We start from the raw sequence: 20,145 nt of genomic DNA on the forward strand, positions 1-20,145 counted from the left end.
TTCGTACATCTTATGTATACGTATACTTATTTCTTGAGTTATAGTGAATTAGATTGTATTAAACGTTAGGCATAGGGTTCCGGATTTACCTAAGGGTTCCAGATTGTTTCGGATTCTGGATTTACCCAATGGTTCTGGATTTACCCAAGGGTTCCGGGTTTAGGATTCAAGGTTTAGAGTTTAGGATTTTAGGTTTAGTATTTTGTTGATGATTTTTAATATTAAGATAAATGTAGACAAATTTGTTCTTCTTACCATTTTGACAAAAAATGAAAGATCCATGTAGGTTTCCAAGTTTATTAAATTTACCCAGATTTATGAAAATTACACATAAATTTATATAATTTTATAAATAATTTATCATTTATTCGGGTAAATTTCATAAATATGAAAGTTTCTTTTATGGGTCAAAATGTATAATTTATTCGGATTCCGGATTTATCCAAGGGTTCCGGATTTACCCAAGGGTTCCGGATTTACCCAAGGGTTCCGGATTTAGGATTCATGGTTTAGAGTTTAGGATTTTAGGTTTAGTGTTTTGTTGATGATTTTAAATATTTAAGATAAGAAGTTTATGCGAGAGAATTTGGTCAAACTCAGGTTGAGTCTTAACTTCTTAAGACATAAAAATCACTAGATACTTGACATGGAGGCACCAAATTATCCTATATTTTTTGGACTTATTCTTGGTTCACCCCTAGAGTGAACCTTAAGGTTCACAACCCAATAGAAATCACTCATTTCACAATTGATATCTTTTAAAAAAGTAAACAAAATATTGTCGAGTTATATTACATTTTTAAAATAAAAATAATAATATATGCAAAAAAAGATTTTTAAAAAGATTTTAATTTCGTCAACAAACCACTAAACCCTAAACTCTAAATCCTAAACCCTTGGATAAATACTAAACCCTAAATTAAAAACATTAAACCATAATAGTATTTTTAAGATTTAATGTTTTAGTGTTTAGTGTTTTTGATTTAGAATTTAGGATTATCCAAGTGTTTATGATTTATCCAAGGGTTTAAGGTTTAGAATTTAGGGTTTAGGGTTTAGAGTTTAAAATTATCCAAGGGTTTAGGGTATACCCAAGGGTTTAGGGTTTAGGATTTAGGGTTTAGGGTTTAGAATTTAGGGTTTAGGGTTTAGAGTTTAAAATTATCCAAGGGTTTAGGGTATACCCAAGGGTTTAGGGTTTAGGATTTAGGGTTTAGGGTTTAGTGTTTTTTGACGATATTAAAAATTGTTTTCAAAAATTCATTTTTTGTAACGGCTATTATTTTTATTTGTTTTTATTTTATTTGTTTTTATTTTATTTATTTTAAAAACATAATATAACTTGATAATATTTTCTTTTCTTTTTAAAAAAATATTAATTATGAAATAGTTAATTCCTATTGGTTGGGTGAACCTAAATGTTCACTCTAGGGGTGAACCTAAGGATAACTATATTTTTTGGGATGAAATAGTACTATAGCGGATATCTTTTTCAATAGACTATAAGCTCAGCTCTATCTATGACTAATCAAGAACTTGGGATGATTGGAAATCTGCAGGTTGTACTCAATATGGGATTATATTGGTTCTAGCAAGTAGATATGATCATTGAAAATTATAGCTATTAGATCACTTCATCGTGAAAGGTGTAGGGTTTGTCATTTTATTAATAAATTTGTCATTTCATTAACAATTTTTGTCATTTTATAAACATAAAAATTATAACGAATGCACTTTGCTGTCAGATCCCAATTTGTCATTTTATTTTTGGGAAAAATGTAGCATTTCGTGAGTGTTTCTATTTTTGGCAAAAACAAAAAGTGTGAGATCAATTTTGACCAAAAAAATGTAAGATTCACGTAGGTTTTCAAATTTATTAAATTTACCCAAATATATTAAAATTAAATGTAGACAAATTTGTTTTCCTACCATTTTGGAAAAAAATGAAGGATCTATGAAGGTTTCCAAGTTTATTAAATTTACTCAGATTTATGATAATTATCCACAAATTTACATAATTTTATGAATTATCATTTATTTGGATAGATTTCATAAATATAAAAGTTTCTTTTATGAGTCCAAATGTATAATTTATTGGGTAACTTTCATAAATTTTAGAGTTTACATCGATTTTATATTAATTCGTATAGATTTATGTTGACTATATATATGAAAAACATGTATTATTTTAAAAGTAGTTGCTCATATATGATTTTTAAATATTAAATATGATCCACAATTTTAATGAATAAAGAATGTTTATGGGGTCCACAAAAGTTAGTTGTTAAAGGTTAGTGGGAAAAAAAATTATTTTTATAGGCAAAGTGGATTTTGGGTCCCACGAAATTACTTTTCCAGCTTGCCAAATTTAATAGGCAAAAAGGTTAAAAATGTCATAAATTTATTCTCTTTCTACTAGGTTGCCCAACAACCTAATAAAAACTTGGGTTTGCCCAATTTTCTAATTCTAACTTAAAAGTTGCCTAATTCCCTAATTCACCCAATTAATAATAGTAAGATTTATCCAAAATCTAAAAATATTTTGAAATATAAATATAATTCATATATGTATATTGTGTTGTTATCTGATTTTTTAAAAAAAATTAAAGATGAAAACATAAAGTATATAACTCAATATTAATCAAATAAGATTCTTAATTTTATATAATTGAAAAGAGAATATAAAGTAACTTTTAAGATTTATTTTTATATAATAAATATGTGTACAAAGAAATTTTCAAAAAAATATGAATAATATGTAAAAAATTTCAAACGAAATAAAATAATAATTTATTATTATGGGGTTTTAGTTAGTAACACATATATTAATGACTAATTATAAAATATTTAGTAATTATGATTTAATATAATAAAACCCAAACATAAAAATGAATTTAATCTTTATGAAATCAGATAACTCATAAGAACTGATATAATAAAAATCTTTTAAAAATATAAAACATAAAAGATAATTCATATACATATTTTAATATTATCTAAGAATATTTTTAATAAAGATTAAACAATTATTTATATATATATTATCATCTAAAAAGATTATCTTTCAATCATAAATAAAATTAGTTGCAAAAATATATAGTTAAAAATATTTCTGCTATATATATGAAAGCTTTCAAAAAATTAACGCAATAATGAATATATATTTGATGGATAAATTTCATATATAAATAATTTGATATTCTGTAAAAAAAATCATAAAGATCATAAACAATAACTTATCATGATATTTAGTTAGTAATTGTAAAATGATTAGGCCCGCTTGAGCGGGCACAACACCTAGTTTTACATATAAAACAAAATTAAAGACACATACATATTCTACTAAATTAGACCAAGCTTTTTTTTTACTAAATTCAGTACGGCACTACCAAACATATTCAAAATGGTTTCAGTCTTAAAAATCAAAATTCAGAAATTGATGACCTGAACTTAGAATGATATTTATAAACGTTTTACTGGAAAAAAGAAGATTTGTATGCATTTTAGTTATAACAATGTTTTTTTTTAATTCAAACATGTGTACAAACAAAATAATTTCAAATCAACTACTTTAGACTACCATTATGATTCAAAATAAGTTTATAAATTCAAAACAATTGTACAGTCTGTGATTTTCATACAACATATTTAATTATAAGATTTATAGAGTAATAATCCGTGCGTAGCGCGAGAAACGATCTAATTATAATAATAAGAGTACCTTAGTTGTTGCTATATAATTTTTTGATTAAAATAATTAAAACTAGTGTTGAAAATGTACAAAAAACCCTTTTTCTATCACACAAATAAAAAATAAGTCACTTAAGAAAAATAATTACAAAATAAAATAATGTTTGGGAGAAAAAAATAATCTTTTTTGTCAACTTTATATTATAGAGGCTCATAGGCCCAAGTTTGGTACAAATGGAAACAAGCAAACCCATTACATTATTATAGCCCATTTTAAAACCTAACATTAAAAGATAAAGATGAAGCAGAAAACGCCAGCTATAAGCCTCGTGTAGTTGAGTCGATTTAGGGGACACGTGTTGTGCAGAGGGTTGATGTTGCTTCTTCGCCGGAGCCGCTCGGATGAGAACTTCCGGAGACTGAATTTTACAGAGCAACTAAGGCTTTGCTCCATTTGTATGCTTCAATCTCTCAGATCACCAATTATTTCCTTTTAAACATTCCTTCTCTTCGCCAGATGTTTGAATCACCATGGAGCTTTAATTGGTTCAGACACAATCATTGTCAAAACGCTTGTTCAAAACAAGCTCCGACTCTTCTTAGACTGCGCTAGACCATAAAGCAGATATGCAAAACTCAATTCTTCATTTCTTTAGAAAACTTTGCCCAGATTTATTAAGCAAAGATTGGTATCCTTAGAGATGGAGATCGAGGATAACCAGCTAAAAAAAGAACTTCCAAAGAAACAATTGGAATTAGGATTAAAACAGAGAGAAGAAGCTTAAAACCGAAACATAAACAAAGCAAAATAGTATATCGCCAAACAAAACAAAAACATCGCCGTACGAAAGGAAGATCCGACTTAGAGGAATACAACAGTAGATTTAACGATCGGAAGATGTTTACAACAAAAAGAGAGGTGACCAGCGACAAAGGCCACCGGCCACCGAAACTAGAATTCTGATTACGGAAACCTTAGAGAGAGGTTGGATAAAATCTAGAGAGAGGTTAATACCACTATTGCGGGAGAAAAAAAAGTAATTATCTGAAATACATACAAATTCACAGAATTTTGTTTTTATTTGTATCAAAATTTTGGTTTGACAGCGATCTCCTTAAATTTAATTTTTTGCCTCTATAGCCCAGCCAAAACAAGAAAGAGTTAAAAAAACAATAAAAGGACAAATACGAAAGCAGGAAACTGAGGAAAGGACGTCTAACTCTCGAGTACAGGGGTGTTCAACCGACCAGAACGTTTTTACTAACTGAGCTGTTTTCTTTCGGTTGGCCGTTTCAGTTGACCTCTTTTTTCCTCTGTGTGGGTCCGCTTTGGACACAAACTAAAGACTCATCACCGAAAAGTTAGACGAATAAAATCTTGAGAGGGATTTTAATTATCGAAGAAGACGAGGGATGAAAGAGGGGACAAAAAGTTGGTGGTCCTATAAATTATTATCTAATTATAGTTTAGTTAAAATTGAATGGGATAAGTTAAAAAAAAGTGCTCTAGGAGCTGAAAGTGGCTTATAGTGTCACATAAACTCAAAAAATGACCTTGAATGTAAATTTTTCATAAAGATGTCAAAAGAAAATGAAAGAGAAATTTAAAGTGGAGAATAAATATGGGTCTTAGATGTTAAAGAGTCAACAGTTGATCCAAAGGTTGTAAATTGAGATAGTTATGTGTCTTGTCCAGATCTATCCCAACAAATCTTGTCCGTTGAAATGAAACTAAAATCAAAGGCTGGTAATAAAGCCCGCCAATTATTTAGTTTAGTTAGAAAACCCTTTTTTATGATGTAACTATATTAGTTAGGAGTTAGCTTTGGTTTAAAAAAAAGTGTCTTTGTAGCAATAAGTGTCTTAGCATGTAATAAAAAGTTGAAATGTGACTTTGGATGTAATATTTTCCAAATAAAGAAGAATTGTAGAGTCGAGATGGTTAATTTTTTTTCTTAAATCTTTAAACGCCCCGTAGTGTGACGGTTTAATAGCGCTCAAATTCCCATGATACAACTGCGGCATTGTTTTTGTTTACCATCACCGAAAAATAGAATCTATCGACTTTTTTTTGTGATGTACTCTCAGACTCAAAAAATAAAAACCTAAGAGTATATTCAAGTGGGAGAAAGTGACTTTGTGTTTTTTGCATGTGTGTTTTTTCTATAATGCTAACAACCCTTTTTATAGAAAATAATGAGAAGTACAAGTTTTAATTTTCAACATAATATGAAACTTCTATGGTGCATTAATTGAGTCTTTAATCTTGTCAATTATTTTGTGAATTCATTCTATATTTTGACCCAAAAAAAGAATAAAATTATTATGTTTGACCAATTCAAACAAAATAATATACATTAAAATAGATTTTTTATATATATTATCAATATAAAAGATCAATATATATTTGGTTATAAGATTAAGTTAATGAACATGAAGTCCAACTAACAAATCAAAACCCAAAATCCAAATTCAAATAACTAATGTGTGTATTTCTAAAATCACACACATAATATCTCCATTTCTCATTCAAATAAAATTTCATTTTTGACATATGAATATACTATTTACAATGTTCAAAAAATAGTTCCAACACTTCCTCGGAGGTTCTCTTACGTTACGTGAATATTGACCTAACTGGATTACTATTATTTTTAAAAAAATTAATATATGGGTTCTCAACGTCTATGAGGAAGTTTCGTGTCCACGATTATACAAGAAAAGTCTACTAATCATTTAGTCTTCTCCAAAATTCTTTGCAAGGACCAGGTACTCATGGCTTCTTCTGCTCTGACTTACTCAAGGAGATACCATGTCTTCCCTAACTTCCATGGCCAAGATGTTCGTCGAACATTTCTCAGTCATTTACACAGAGAATTTGTCAGCAAAGGGATCGTGGTATTCAAAGATAAGGAGATCGAAAGAAGTCATACAATTGGACATGATCTCATACAAGCTATTAGAGAATCGAGGATCTCGATCGTTGTGCTCTCCAAGAATTATGCTTCTTCTGGTTGGTGCTTAGATGAGCTTGTGGAAATCTTCAAGTGTAAAGAAGATCAAGGCCAGGTTGTGATGACTGTTTTTTATGACGTTAACCCATCTGATGTTCGGAAACAGAGCGGCAATTTCGGAAGAGCTTTCGAAACAACTTGTCAGAAAAAAGCAGAGAAAGTGAAACAGAGATGGACAAAGGCTTTGACTGATGTGGCTGACATAGCCGGAGAACACTATCTAAATTGGTTTGTTGTTGTCTTTTTCTTTTGGTTCAACGAATTATAATATGCTTTGATCTTTCTTTGGAATCGCCCGCTTCTATGGCAGGGGACCTTCTGAGCCATAATGATTCATCAAATTGGCATGAAAATATGAGAAATCGAATTTTGTTTCTTTGATTTGTTAGGGACGATGAAGGGAAGATGGTGGAAAAGATTGCCTCAGATGTTTCCAAGAAACTGAATCTCACAATAGTCTCAAGAGATTTTGAGGGCATGGTTGGAATGGAAGCACACTTGAGGAAATTAGACTCTTTGTTGTGCCTCGAGTGCGATGAAGTGAAGATGATTGGAGTTTGGGGTCCTGCGGGTATTGGTAAGACTACCATTGCTAGAGCTTTATTCAACAAACTCTCTAACAATTTCGGACTTAGTTGCTTTATGGGTAACCTCGAGGGAGGTCTTATGAAAAGCATAAGGGGTGTTGATGACTATGCTTCCAAGTTGTGTTTACAAAGCCAATTTCTGTCCGAAATGTTGAACCAAAAAGATATGAAGATACGACATTTAGGTGCAGTAAAAGAATGGCTACAAGACAAAAAAGTGCTTATAGTTCTTGATGGTGTAGATGATCTAGAGCAATTAGTGGTTTTGGCTAACGAGCCTTCCTGGTTTGGTTCGGGAAGTCGGATCATTGTCACTACAGAAGATAAAAAGATTTTGACGGCACATGGTATTAATATTATCTACAATGTTGATTTTCCATACGAAGAAGAAGCTCTTGAAATCTTCTGCCTGTCTGCCTTCAAACAAAAATCTCCACAAGATGGTTTTGAAAAGCTTGCAAAGAAAGCAGCAAAGATTTGCGGTAATCTCCCGTTAGGCCTTTGTGTTGTGGGTTCATCTTTGCGTGGTGTGACCAAATCCGAGTGGGAGCTTCAGTTATCTGGGATTGAAAATAGTCTTGATAGGAAAATTGAGGACGTACTAAGAGTGGGATATGACAAATTGTCAAAGAAACATCAAGTTATCTTTCTCCACATAGCATGCTTCTTCAACAATGAGAATGTTGATCATGTGACAGCCATGCTCGCTGACGGTAACTTGGATTTCACAAATGGGCTGAAGATCCTAGCCGATAAATCTCTGGTGCATATATCAACTGATGGGAAGATAGTGATGCATTATCTACTCCAACAAATGGGTAGAGAGGAAGTTGTAAAACATTCTAACGAGCCGGGGAAACGTCATTTTCTAGTAGAAGCTCAAGATATTCTCAATGTACTGTCAAACGGAACAGTAAGTTCTTAGATACATAATACTCGATACATGTTGCCTGTTTTGATAACAAATTAATTAGTCTGTTTTTGATATATGCCAGGGTACTGAATCTGTTGTCGGCATATCCTTTGATACGTCCAAGATCGGTGAATTGTTTATACATCGTAGAGCCTTTGAAAGAATGCATAATCTCCAATTTTTAAGAGTTTACAGGAGTCATTCCAATGAAAATCTAAGCGTGTGCACAATAGAGGGCATGGATTATCTACCTCGTCTAGAAGACATGGAGTTTCTGCCTCGTCTAAGGTTATTAGATTGGAATTCGTACCCAGGAAAAAGTCTTCCTCAATCACTTCGTCCTGAATTTCTCATCAAGCTCAATATGCCATCCGGAAAATTCGAGAAGCTATGGGGAGGAATCCAGGTTGGTATTTGATATATACTTAAGTATGCTTCTGATTATTCATAGAAATTTACCTTCAAATAGCACCACATCCAGTTTTTGTTTGATAACTAGCACACAGAAAAAAACTTTATAATATATTTCACTATATATATATATATATATATATATTTGAGTTTTTTTTGGTGAAAGATGTTAAAATATTTATTTGAGTTTATGATTTAGTGTTTAAAATTTGGTGTTTAGTATTTAGAAGATGAGATAAGAGTTATGATTTAGGATATAGAGTAATTTAGTGTTTTCTTAATTAGTAATGCTATTTTAGAAATTTTCTTTGTAAATATTATTTTTGACAAAAAAATAAAAAGTGATATTTATGAAATTTGTCATTATTCAATATGTGATACTAAGTGAATTTTCCGTGTTTATATACAGATATTAGTATTTACAAATAAATATAATTAAGGTAATTTTTCCAGTTAAACATTTTTAAGTTTTTGTCATAAAATTGCTTTTAAATAATAAAATTACTAAAATAGCTTTTTTTGTTTTGAAAATTTTAGTTTTAATTTTTTGATTTTTAATTTTAAATTTTTTGAAATTTGAAATCTCATTTTTAAAACTCACACCTTAACTCTAAACTTAAATCTATATTATTGAACCTTAGAGATATAAATGTATATCTTAACTTTTAATAAAAACTCTTTTTGCCATTTTTCTCTATAAATACTATTTTGTCAAAATAAACTAAAAAAATTGTCTAAGAAAATTCTCATAAAATATATTATAAAATTCTTAATATTATAATTTTAGTTTTAATTATTTTATAATTTATATGTATGGTTTATTTTAAATAATATTATATTATTTTAGTTAGACATGTAATTTAGATATAATCTCTAATTGATTTGGTTATTACATGGATATATCGAATTGTATTTACTTCACCAAGTTTAACTTAAATAACTTTTTTTGCTGAAATAGATTAGAAGCTTGATTAAAAGTAATATTTAACAAAAAGAAAATGTGCAAAAAGGAATAAAAATCTCAATAGTAACAATTATAAAATATTTTTAGTTCATCCATAATATTTTAGTATATGTTATTTAAATTAATTTTGTAATAATCTGATAAAATGATGACAAAAAATAATCTGATAAAATAGACTGCTGTAAATAAAATATTTTATTATTTTAAAAATATATATTATGTTGTTTGATATTATTTTTAAAGTGATAATTATTTTTAACATCAAAACTGTGTCTTTGTGAACTTTCCAATTTATAAAATCATACTATACGTAAAATATTTTTTCTTTCTGTTTTTGTAAATATATTTTTTTGTTTTTATTATACGAATATTTCCTTTTCATTATGTATGTTATCTGAAAAATATAAGAATTGAAACTACAATTAAAATTTAAATTGGCATAAATTATTAATTAACCATATTAAGGTGAAGACAACATGTAAAATTTTGATTTTTAAATAATATTATAATATTATAGAGATTTCTCGTTTGTTGTGGTGTTTGACTTGCAGCCCCTTGTAAATCTGAGGAAGGTGAATTTGAACTTCTGTTTCAAGTTGAAAGAGATCCCAAATCTTTCTAGAGCTACTAATCTTGAGACGTTGACATTTATCCAATGCACGAACCTGGTGAAGTTTCCTTCCTCTATTGTGAACCTATACAAACTAACAATAGTGAGGATGTGGGGTTGCAACAATCTACAGGTTGTTCCAACCGACACCAACTTAAAACATAATATTAACCGGAGATGTACCTCAACAATATTGAGAAGTTTTCCAGATATTACTAGGAACATCAATAATCTATGGATCAGGGGTTCACCATTTGTTGGTAGAAACCGCAACAGAGACTTCAAGAGACTACCCCATGTTCCAGAAAGTGTATGGAATTATGAAGACCTAAGCAGAAGTGATATGGAGAGGATACCGGCTTACGTGAGGCCACATACTTTTATCAACAAAAACTGTACAAAACAAAGGCCTAATGTTGTTAGCAGAGAACTCCAGAGATTAACAACGCATGTTCCACAACGTTTAAGCAAGCTAGACCTAAGCGGCAGTGGTATAGAGAGGATTCCAGATTACCTCAGCGGTCTCCATCGGTTAGAAACTCTAATCTTGGAAAACTGTACAAAACTAATATCAGTGGAGGGCCTCCCCAGTTCTCTCAAGTACTTGCATGCAAACGGTTGTGTTTCACTTGAGAGAGTGAAATTCTCAATGCTTTTACAGGATTCAGATTCAGTCAGAGAACTCTTTTTCCGTAACTGTTTGAGACTTGATGAAGAAGCAAGAAGAGAAATCATAAATCATAGGTTTGCAAAATATGTATGCTTACCCGGTAAACAAGTCCCACTGGAGTTCACTCACAAAGCTACATCAACCTACATAACCATCTCTCAAGGGAATTTCTGCACTGCTTCCTCAAGATTTAAGGCTTGCGTCCGGTATGATTCAATCAAAGATCACACTCTTTTTAGTATCTATATTATTAAAGTTGAAGTACAAATTGGAGATGTTTGGAAACAAGGATATTAGAATAAATGAGATATGTTTGGCAACATGAATAGTAGAGATGTGTACTTTCTTTTATTTACACATTTGACCATTGTATTTTCAATAAATTAATAACAAATGAGAATTGCTTAGAAACATGAATGTCAAATTTAATACTTCTTTTTATTTAAACATTTAGCCATTGTTTTTATAATAAATTAAACAACTTTTTCTATATTTCTTTTTATTTACAATCCTATCACTATATTTACACATCTTTTCATTTACAATTCTTTATGGTGAAAATGAAAACACAAACTGAAATATAAATAGTATATTATATTAATTTTTTTAAAAAAAACAGTATTATTATCTTATTTAGTTTATTCAAATACAAAAATTTCAAGAGTTCAATTTTCAAAAAAAAAATCATAAAATTAATAATAATTCATAGAAAACTAATGCAAAAAAATTAAAACTTTGAAACATGGATAAAAGTATGTCAAGAAGAAGAAAATAATGGCTTATGTTATTAATAAAAATTGGAAATCCATTATATCAGTTTTAAAATATACAAAATGGACTAATCTAATTACCTAAAAACATTGTTTTGTCTAAAATAATCATAAAATAAAATTTGAATCTTATATACGTATTTCAATCAAAATAATAATTTAGTAGATTTATATCAAAAATTGATTTAAAATATGCATATATTAAAAAAAATATTTTTACTAAAATATTTTCCAATAACCATTATTAAAAATGTTTTCAATATATATAAGAAAAATACAAAAAGATTAATTTTATATACTAACTTAAATTATGGTTTTTATATATCTATATTATTAAAGTTGAAGTACAAATTGAAGATGTTTGGAAACAAGGATATTAGAATAAATGAGATATGTTTGGCAACATGGATAGTAGAAATGTGTACTTTCTTTTATTTACACATTTGGCCATTGTATTTTCAATAAATTAATAACAAATGAGAATTGCTTAGAAACATGAATGTCAAATTTAATACTTCTTTTTATTTAAACATTTAGCCATTGTTTTTATAATAAATTAAACAACTTTCTTTCTATATTTCTTTTTATTTACAATTCTATCACTATATTTACACATCTTTTCATTTACAATTCTTTATGGTGAAAATGAAAACACAAACTGAAATATAAATAGTATATTATTTTAAAAAAATTTAAAAACAGTATTATTATCTTATTTAGTTTATTCAAATATAAAAATTTCAAGAGTTCAATTTTCAAAACAAAAATCATAAAATTAATAATAATTCATAGAAAACTAATGCAAAAAAATTAAAAATTTGAAACATGGATAAAAGTATGTCAAGAAGAAGAAAATAATGGCTTATGTTATTAATAAAAATTGGAAATCCATTATATCAGTTTTAAAATATACAAAATGGACTAATCTAATTACCTAAAAACATTGTTTTGTCTAAAATAATCATAAAATAAAATTTAAATTTTATCAAAAATTGATTTAAAATATGCATATATTAAAAAAATATTTTTACTAAAATATTTTCCAATAACCATTATTAAAAATGTTTTCAATATATATAAGAAAAATACAAAAAGATTAATTTTATATACTAACTTAAATTATGGTTTTTATATATCTATAAAAACCATAATTAATTATATGGTTTTTGTTGTCGAAAGGCTATTCTATTATTTATATAATGACCCAATACAATTAATTATATGATGACATATATATGATACATAATAGTGACTAGGGCTGGGCGTTCAGGTATCCATTCTGGTTCGTTTCAGATCTGTTTGAGTTTTGGGTTTCCAGTAGCAAAGATTTCAGCCCATTCATATATTTCTACATTTCAGTTATAACTAGGGCTGGGCGTTTAGGTATCCATTCGGGTTCGTTTCAGATCTGCTTGGGTCTTGGGTTTCCGAGGTCAAAGATTTTAGCCCGATTCAAATATTTCTAAATTTTAGTTCGAATTATATTCGGATCTTTGCGGGTTCACTTCAGGGTCGGATAACCCATTTAAATTATATTTTTTTAAATTCATTATATATTTTGAATTTCTTAAAATCTATAAATAAAATAATATATTGTATATAAATCTAAATAACATATGTCTAAATACCTAAACTTAACATATAAATTGGTTTGGTTTAAATTTTGGATCAAAAATCAATAATTATTTTAAATATTTTTGGTATTTTGAGTGTACTTCCACTATGTTAGATATTTATATTTGACTATTTTATATATTTTCAAATATTTAAACCAACCTAAAAGTATCATATATATTCTAGGTGTTTTTTATAAAAATTAAAACTAAAATAATTAATATATATAAGTATATAAATCTTTTTCGGATACATTTTGATATCCAAAATACTTTGGTTCGAATTGGTTATGGTTTCGGTTGTCTAAATATCACAATCTTGAATAATTTGGATATTTAATCAATTTTGGTTGGGGTTTGGTATTACTCTTTCGGATCGTGATCGGTTCGGTTCTTCAGATTTGAATTTTTTATTCAGCTTTGATATTGACATGAAAAATAAATAGCAGTATATTTTTGAAATATACACCCGCACCAGTGTGCGGGTCAAAATTTAGTTTAAATAAAAATGTAAATATTTAATTAATATTGAAATATGTCACATTGTTTAAACAAAATATTAATGTAAAAATATTGTAAAGTTGCATTCTAAAATCATTTATTTTAACAGCAAGTCAAATAAATATGTTGATTGGAGAGGAATAAAATAAAGCCAGAGAAGCACATAGTTTACCAGAGACACCTTATGTGTCAAATTTATTATAAAGAAAATTTCACAAAATTAAATACATTCAATAACTATAAACAAATAATATATTTCATAAAAGTGAAAAATAATACCCGCGCTTTCGAAGCGCGGGTCAAAATCTAGTAGATTGTTATATAAGAAGCAAAGAAGGGGTCATCATTAACCAAGTCAACTATCTGACGGAACTGAATCCAGGCCAGTCTCCTCAAATTCGAACACCGCATCTCTTTATAATTGGCGATAACTTGTCACACCAAAGAAACAGAAGCAGTGGCGGACGCAGATAGGAAGAGACGGGGTCACGTGCCCCCATCTACTTTTTGTTTTTCTTTGATGAGTAGTGTAAGATCTATATAACTGTTCTTTATTCTAGAGTAAAACATAGTGAAAAAATTTATTGTGCCCCCAATTAAATTCAATCCTACATCCGCTACTGAACAGAAGCTGCCTTGAAGTAGATGTGGATACAAGCGAGATGATGTTTGAATTCACCTGCTCAGGTAACCACATAATTACCGAGTGTGGTGTACGGATCTTGGAGGTGGAAGTCAAGAAACGTAAGCGGCCCTGCTTTGAAACTGGTGACAACACAAACGACCAAGTTAATGATGGAGAATGTGAACCTGAAGTTGTATGCGACATTATTAACCAAACAGATAAGGCTGAAGCTGTGGAGGTCTCTCAAGTTGAGGAGAATTTGGAAAGCAGTAAACACACAGGTCGTTGGGGTTTACTTAGGGAGCTTGGTCTATGGAAGAACAAGAATATGAAGAAGTAGTAAGTGAAAAGTTATCATCTGTAAAATTTTCTACGTCCAAAGTCTAATTTTACGAAGGCCCCAAGAGACGGAAGCTTTACCTAGAGCTCTTTTATTACTAGGCTAAAGCGATTTGGTTTTCATTACACATTACACAAACCTTTTGATGAGTATATAGAATTCTGAGGACGTGGGAACCAACGGCAGACGGATAGATGTGCTATATATTTTCTCTACTCAAAGTGAATGATCTGATTGTTTCTGGTTCATTAATGTTCCCTTCACTTTTGTAATCGCTTCTTGAGATTGTATCATAGCTTTGCTTGTTGAGATTGTATGACTATGGTCATAAGACTCATAACTCATAGCTTTGTGTAACCATCTTTTAATATACTAAACTAGAGTTTGATCCACACTTTATTTTATAAATGTATAGTTAAATATTTTAAATATATGATTTACTTTTGAATGTTATATATTGTATAACTCTATAATCTTATTATTTTAGTTTTGTTATTCGATATTTATTAATATATAAGGGATTTTTATACATTAAACTTTGTTATTAATTATTACAACATATTAGTATATTTTTGAGTTCGGTATAATAAATTCATATATAATATGGAATAATCAAATAGTCACATACAAAATATGTTTTTTTTAATTTGGACAGTTTGCACACAATAAATTTCAAAACTTTATTTAGTTATGATATAGAAATGATATTTGTTTATGATAATTTATGTTTTCATATTGTATTTTAAAAATATATTTTTAGCATCTATCATTTTAGTATATTGCATGATTTTATAAGTAAATATATTATTTTGTTTAAATAGTGCAGCCTTAATATTTTAGTAACTTTGATGTATAGCAGTCTAGCAAATTAGTAGCATCTATAATATTACTTTAGTAAATTTTATCGATGTAAGATGCTTTTTATGTTATACTACTAAGTTTTCTGATTTTTGTTATTAAATTAAGATCAAAATATTATACTATTTTAATTTTTAAAAAATGTTTTGTTTTTTTCGTGTTGCACTTCAAAAATTTATACTTTAGGAACTGGAACCTATTATTTTATTTTTTTGTAACATTTGGAATATTATCATTATGAGTTTTGGAATATTTATTTTTAAAATTGTATATTTAGTTAAGATAAATTTATAAAATTACAAAACTATATTTGAGTTTATATAGAAGATTATATGAGTTTTTAATATATTTTTTACTAAATCAATGCATTATTTTATAATTTACTATGGAAGTTTGGATATAAAAGATTTTTAAAATATCGTTTTTTGGATTTTAAAAAGGCCCAAACATTTGATAAGAGTCGGGCCTAAAAGTACAAATAAATAAGCTTAACTTTAACGGGGGAGAAAGAAATCTTAACCGGGAAAAGGAGGCGATCGATGCGAAGAGAATGAAGAGCTGCAAAAGCGAGAGAGCTCTAGCGTGAACAAGTGAAGAAGAAGAGAGAGAGAGAGAGAGAGAGGAATGGGTAGTCCTTGGTACTTTGTGGCACTACTTCTCACTATTCTCACCAGCTCTCAGGTTCCAATTCAAATCCTCGCCTAATTAGGATTGAATCTCGTCCGCCTTTGTATTCGTTTCCTCTTTCCCTCATTTTTTTTTCCGATTTATAATTGGATCTAATCGCTGGTCGCCACATCTATAACTTGAGGCCTTAGAGTTGTTTATATGCCTATTTCCACTTTAATGTCATCATGGGATCGTGAGATGTGAAATTCAAAAGTAATTGGTTGATTGTTAGTTCAAGCTATATTAGTGTATACAACAACAAGTTGGAGATAGAATCCGAAGCTGGAGAGATCCGATAAAAAGAGTTGATTTGTTTTTTCCCCTATCTCACTGTGTGATTTGATACCTCAGGGAATTCTAACAAGTCTCTCTCAAAGTGATGGAGGAGGTTATAACTACGATTACGCTACTGTTCCCTTTCTTGCCGAAGTCTTCAAGGTTCCCTTTTTTCTTCTTCTTCTCGTTATGCTCCAGCCTACTTAGCTTCTCAGTTTTCTTTTGCGCAACTTGTGTTCTGCAGCTGATCATTTCTGGTTTGTTTCTCTGGAGAGAGACGAGGACATCTTCTCCAAAGATTACTAAGGATTGGAAGAGCGTGCGCTTATTTGTTATCCCTTCTATTATATATCTCATCCATAACAATGTCCAGTTTGCTACATTGACCTATGTGGACACATCTACTTATCAGATCATGGGTAATCTCAAGATCGTCACCACTGCCATTCTCTTTAGGTTTCTCCCCGCTTCATCTATTTTCCCTTTTTCCCCTAAAAGAAATTAGGAACAACGAAAACTTGTAATTTTAGGTTATTTTTGAAGAGGAAATTGTCAAACCTTCAGTGGATGGCTATTGGTCTTTTAGCTGTTGGAACTACTACCAGCCAGGTGATGATGCTCTGCATACTCCTCCAATTATTTGAATGTAATCTTTATAGGCTTTTATGCTTCTCAGTCATCTTAACTGTTGGTAATTAATTATTCGAAACTATTTCGACTATTCAATTTTTGTCTTGTTTGTTTCAGATTAAGGGTTGTGGAGAAGCTTCCTGTGATTCCCTATTCACTGCACCAATACAAGGCTATTTGTTGGGTATTCTCTCAGCCGCTTTGTCCGCACTAGCCGGAATCTACACTGAGTTTCTGATGAAGAGAAACAATGACAGCTTATACTGGCAGAACTTGCAGTTGTATACGTAGGTATCTCTTTCTTCTTCTTCTTCTTCACATCACCAACACTTTCTCATGCCCCAGCTTCACTTGTTTATTGGGGGGTGGAGATATCATTCTTGTTTTCTCTACTTGTTACCAGGTTTGGTTCACTTTTCAACGTTGCTCGGCTTATAGCAGATGATTTCAGACTCGGGTTTGAAAAGGGTCCTTGGTGGCAACGTATCTTTGATGGCTATAGCATCACCACTTGGCTGGTTGTTCTGAATCTCGGTTCCACCGGCTTACTCGTCTCTTGGTTAATGAAGTACGCAGACAATATCGTCAAGGTAATATATCAAAACTTGTATCGAGCATAAGAGTTAAAGTATAAATGAAACCAGTTCTTAAACAAACAACAAACATCCAAATTTTCTTCTTCTAGGTATATTCTACTTCAATGGCCATGCTACTTACTATGGTAGCATCCATATACCTCTTCAGCTTCAAACCAACGGTCCAGGTTCGTCTGTATATGATTTATATCTCATATCTTCCTTCACGTATAATGTGTTTTGCCTAATGGTTGTGTCTTTCTTTGACTTGAATCAAATAATGCAGCTTTTCTTGGGTATAATCATATGCATCATGTCACTTCACATGTACTTTGCTCCTCCACAAACGCTGGTGGACTTGCCCGTCACAAACGAAGCGCATCCGAAGACCTTAAAGCAAGTTGTCGTAGAAGAAAAGACAGATTCTTGATTCAAAGGGACGAAATGGGTTTATTATTACAAAAATTCTCATCAGTAAAGATGGTCTTATAACTTTACGTGCTAGTAAATGGCTTCACCTTCCTTGGTATATGACTACTTCTGAAACAATGATCTTATAAGTTCACTTGGAATTTATATATTTGAGGTGCCATACCTATATCACTTCTCGCCTTAATCTTAGTTCGTTCGGTTGAGAAGAGAAGAATAGCTTCAGAGATTGATTATTAGAGCAGAAAAATAAAACCCCAATAGTCTGATCGCCACTGAAGTTTCTCCCAGAGAGAAACGTAAGCGTTGAACTCTCGTTAAATTATTTTTAGTTATTTATTATTTTATTTAATTAATTATGTATATTTAATTGGACAATTTTTAAACAATAAAAGAAGAAAATGACCAAAATAAATTTCATTTAAGAGGTAAAAGATCTTTCTATCCCTTGCTCTATTGAAATATAAATAAAACGTATATTTAATAGTTTTAAATTATATGATTTAACTCTAAAGTATTTTATAATTTTCAAATTTTCTTTTTGAAATTCGAGTGATTTTCGAAACTATTTTTAACAATTTTATTTTAAAATTTTAATATTTTTTTAAATAATATTAAACTTTTATTTTAAAAAAATTTAGTACCACTTTTCCTTCCCCTTCCAAAAGAAATCTTTATTTTTAATACTTATTTTTTAAAAAAATAATCTCACATTTCTAATCCTACATTTTTAATCACATTCGTTAACTCTAAATCATAAGTTTATATATATATATATATATATATATATATATATATATTTTTTTTTAACGCAGGATAATTATGGTATTATAAACCGAGAAATATTACATACGATTAGCTAATATATGAACAACAATAAATCATAAGTCCAGATTAGTTAATCATAAGGATAGAAGTGTATTTACTCTTCATTGAATTTTTTATAGAGCCAATCAAGTAAAAACCAATAGAAAATGATTAAATTAGCTATGTACCAAAGTAGGAAAAGTTATGCATACGTGTCACAATAAACAATTTGAGAAAGACGAAAATAACTTTGAAGTTTGGCAGCTTCCGGATATAAAGAGGTAGTTTCAAGGGAAATTAGGACTCTTACCAACAATCTATGTGGTATTTAATCTAATGCCAAAGAGTGATTTTATAGACACTGTTAACAATTAAGTTGGACACTGATACCCCTACAGCAACATATCCAAAGGTGTAAGTAAAAGCTAACCAAAAGATACGTTAATAGGTGTGTAAGACATATATGCTCGAAATCTCTCTCTCTCAGATTGATTTCAATATTTAAATTATTCAACTTTCTTTCTCTATCTTCCATCGGTTCTCTATCTTCTTTCTTATTTTCATAATTAACCAACTTTATTTATTTTCTGGTTAATTTACGCAACCATGTATCTGCATCACATTTTCTGGTCAATTTACGCAACCATGTATTTGCACCATATTTTCTGTTGTATGTGTATCCTTATGTCTATTACTCGCTTTGACATATATCTCAAATTTGCTATTTTTATATAGTATGACGATGACAAATGATCCATGACGAAGTGAGCAGCTTTTTATATAAATCTCTTGTAAGTGTATCATCAGAGCTGTAAGTGCTTGAAAAAAAGAGAAGTTAATTAGTTTGGAAAAAAAAATAGAGAACATGCTAAAAGCAATGATGATGCTTCTTAATTTTATTTCATAAGTTTCGTCGTAAAGATAGATGATGTTCAATTTTATGGAAATAAGCAGATCTCAGATTACCAGCTGAAACCCAGATGATAATAAAAATAATGATATTTTTTCACTTACACGAATTATAAATGGCAAAATTATAATGTAAATTATGTTAAACGCTACAATAATATTTTTGAAGAATTAGACATACCCTCAATATAGGATCAAACCAATTGCCCAATTAATATTTACAGTGACAGCCAATGCGAAAACTATCCGGCGAAAACTATCCGGCTAAAGCATACATAATAACT

At 29.6% G+C, this 20,145-nt stretch overlaps 2 protein-coding genes across 2 annotated transcripts; both read left to right on the forward strand.

The window, feature by feature from the left end:
- Positions 1–6,419: 6,419 nt before the first annotated feature.
- LOC108837532 (disease resistance protein RML1A-like) lies at positions 6,420–11,250 on the forward strand. Its single transcript, XM_057008666.1, has 4 exons — positions 6,420–6,932; positions 7,094–8,204; positions 8,287–8,610; positions 10,131–11,250. The coding sequence occupies exons 1-4, from the start codon at positions 6,466–6,468 to the stop codon at positions 11,154–11,156; spliced, it is 2,928 nt and encodes a 975-aa protein (XP_056864646.1). The 5' UTR covers positions 6,420–6,465; the 3' UTR covers positions 11,157–11,250.
- Positions 11,251–16,106: 4,856 nt separating this feature from the next.
- Positions 16,107–18,319, forward strand: LOC108849221 (CMP-sialic acid transporter 1). The gene is made up of 8 exons (XM_057007030.1): positions 16,107–16,242; positions 16,582–16,673; positions 16,756–16,967; positions 17,042–17,120; positions 17,259–17,428; positions 17,545–17,731; positions 17,827–17,904; positions 18,003–18,319. Exons 1-8 carry the CDS (start codon positions 16,191–16,193, stop codon positions 18,144–18,146), a joined length of 1,014 nt encoding a protein of 337 aa, XP_056863010.1. The 5' UTR covers positions 16,107–16,190; the 3' UTR covers positions 18,147–18,319.
- The last annotated feature ends 1,826 nt before the right edge of the window (positions 18,320–20,145 follow it).

This window comes from Raphanus sativus, chromosome 4, assembly GCF_000801105.2.
Source record: "Raphanus sativus cultivar WK10039 chromosome 4, ASM80110v3, whole genome shotgun sequence".
Lineage (NCBI taxonomy): Eukaryota > Viridiplantae > Streptophyta > Magnoliopsida > Brassicales > Brassicaceae > Raphanus > Raphanus sativus.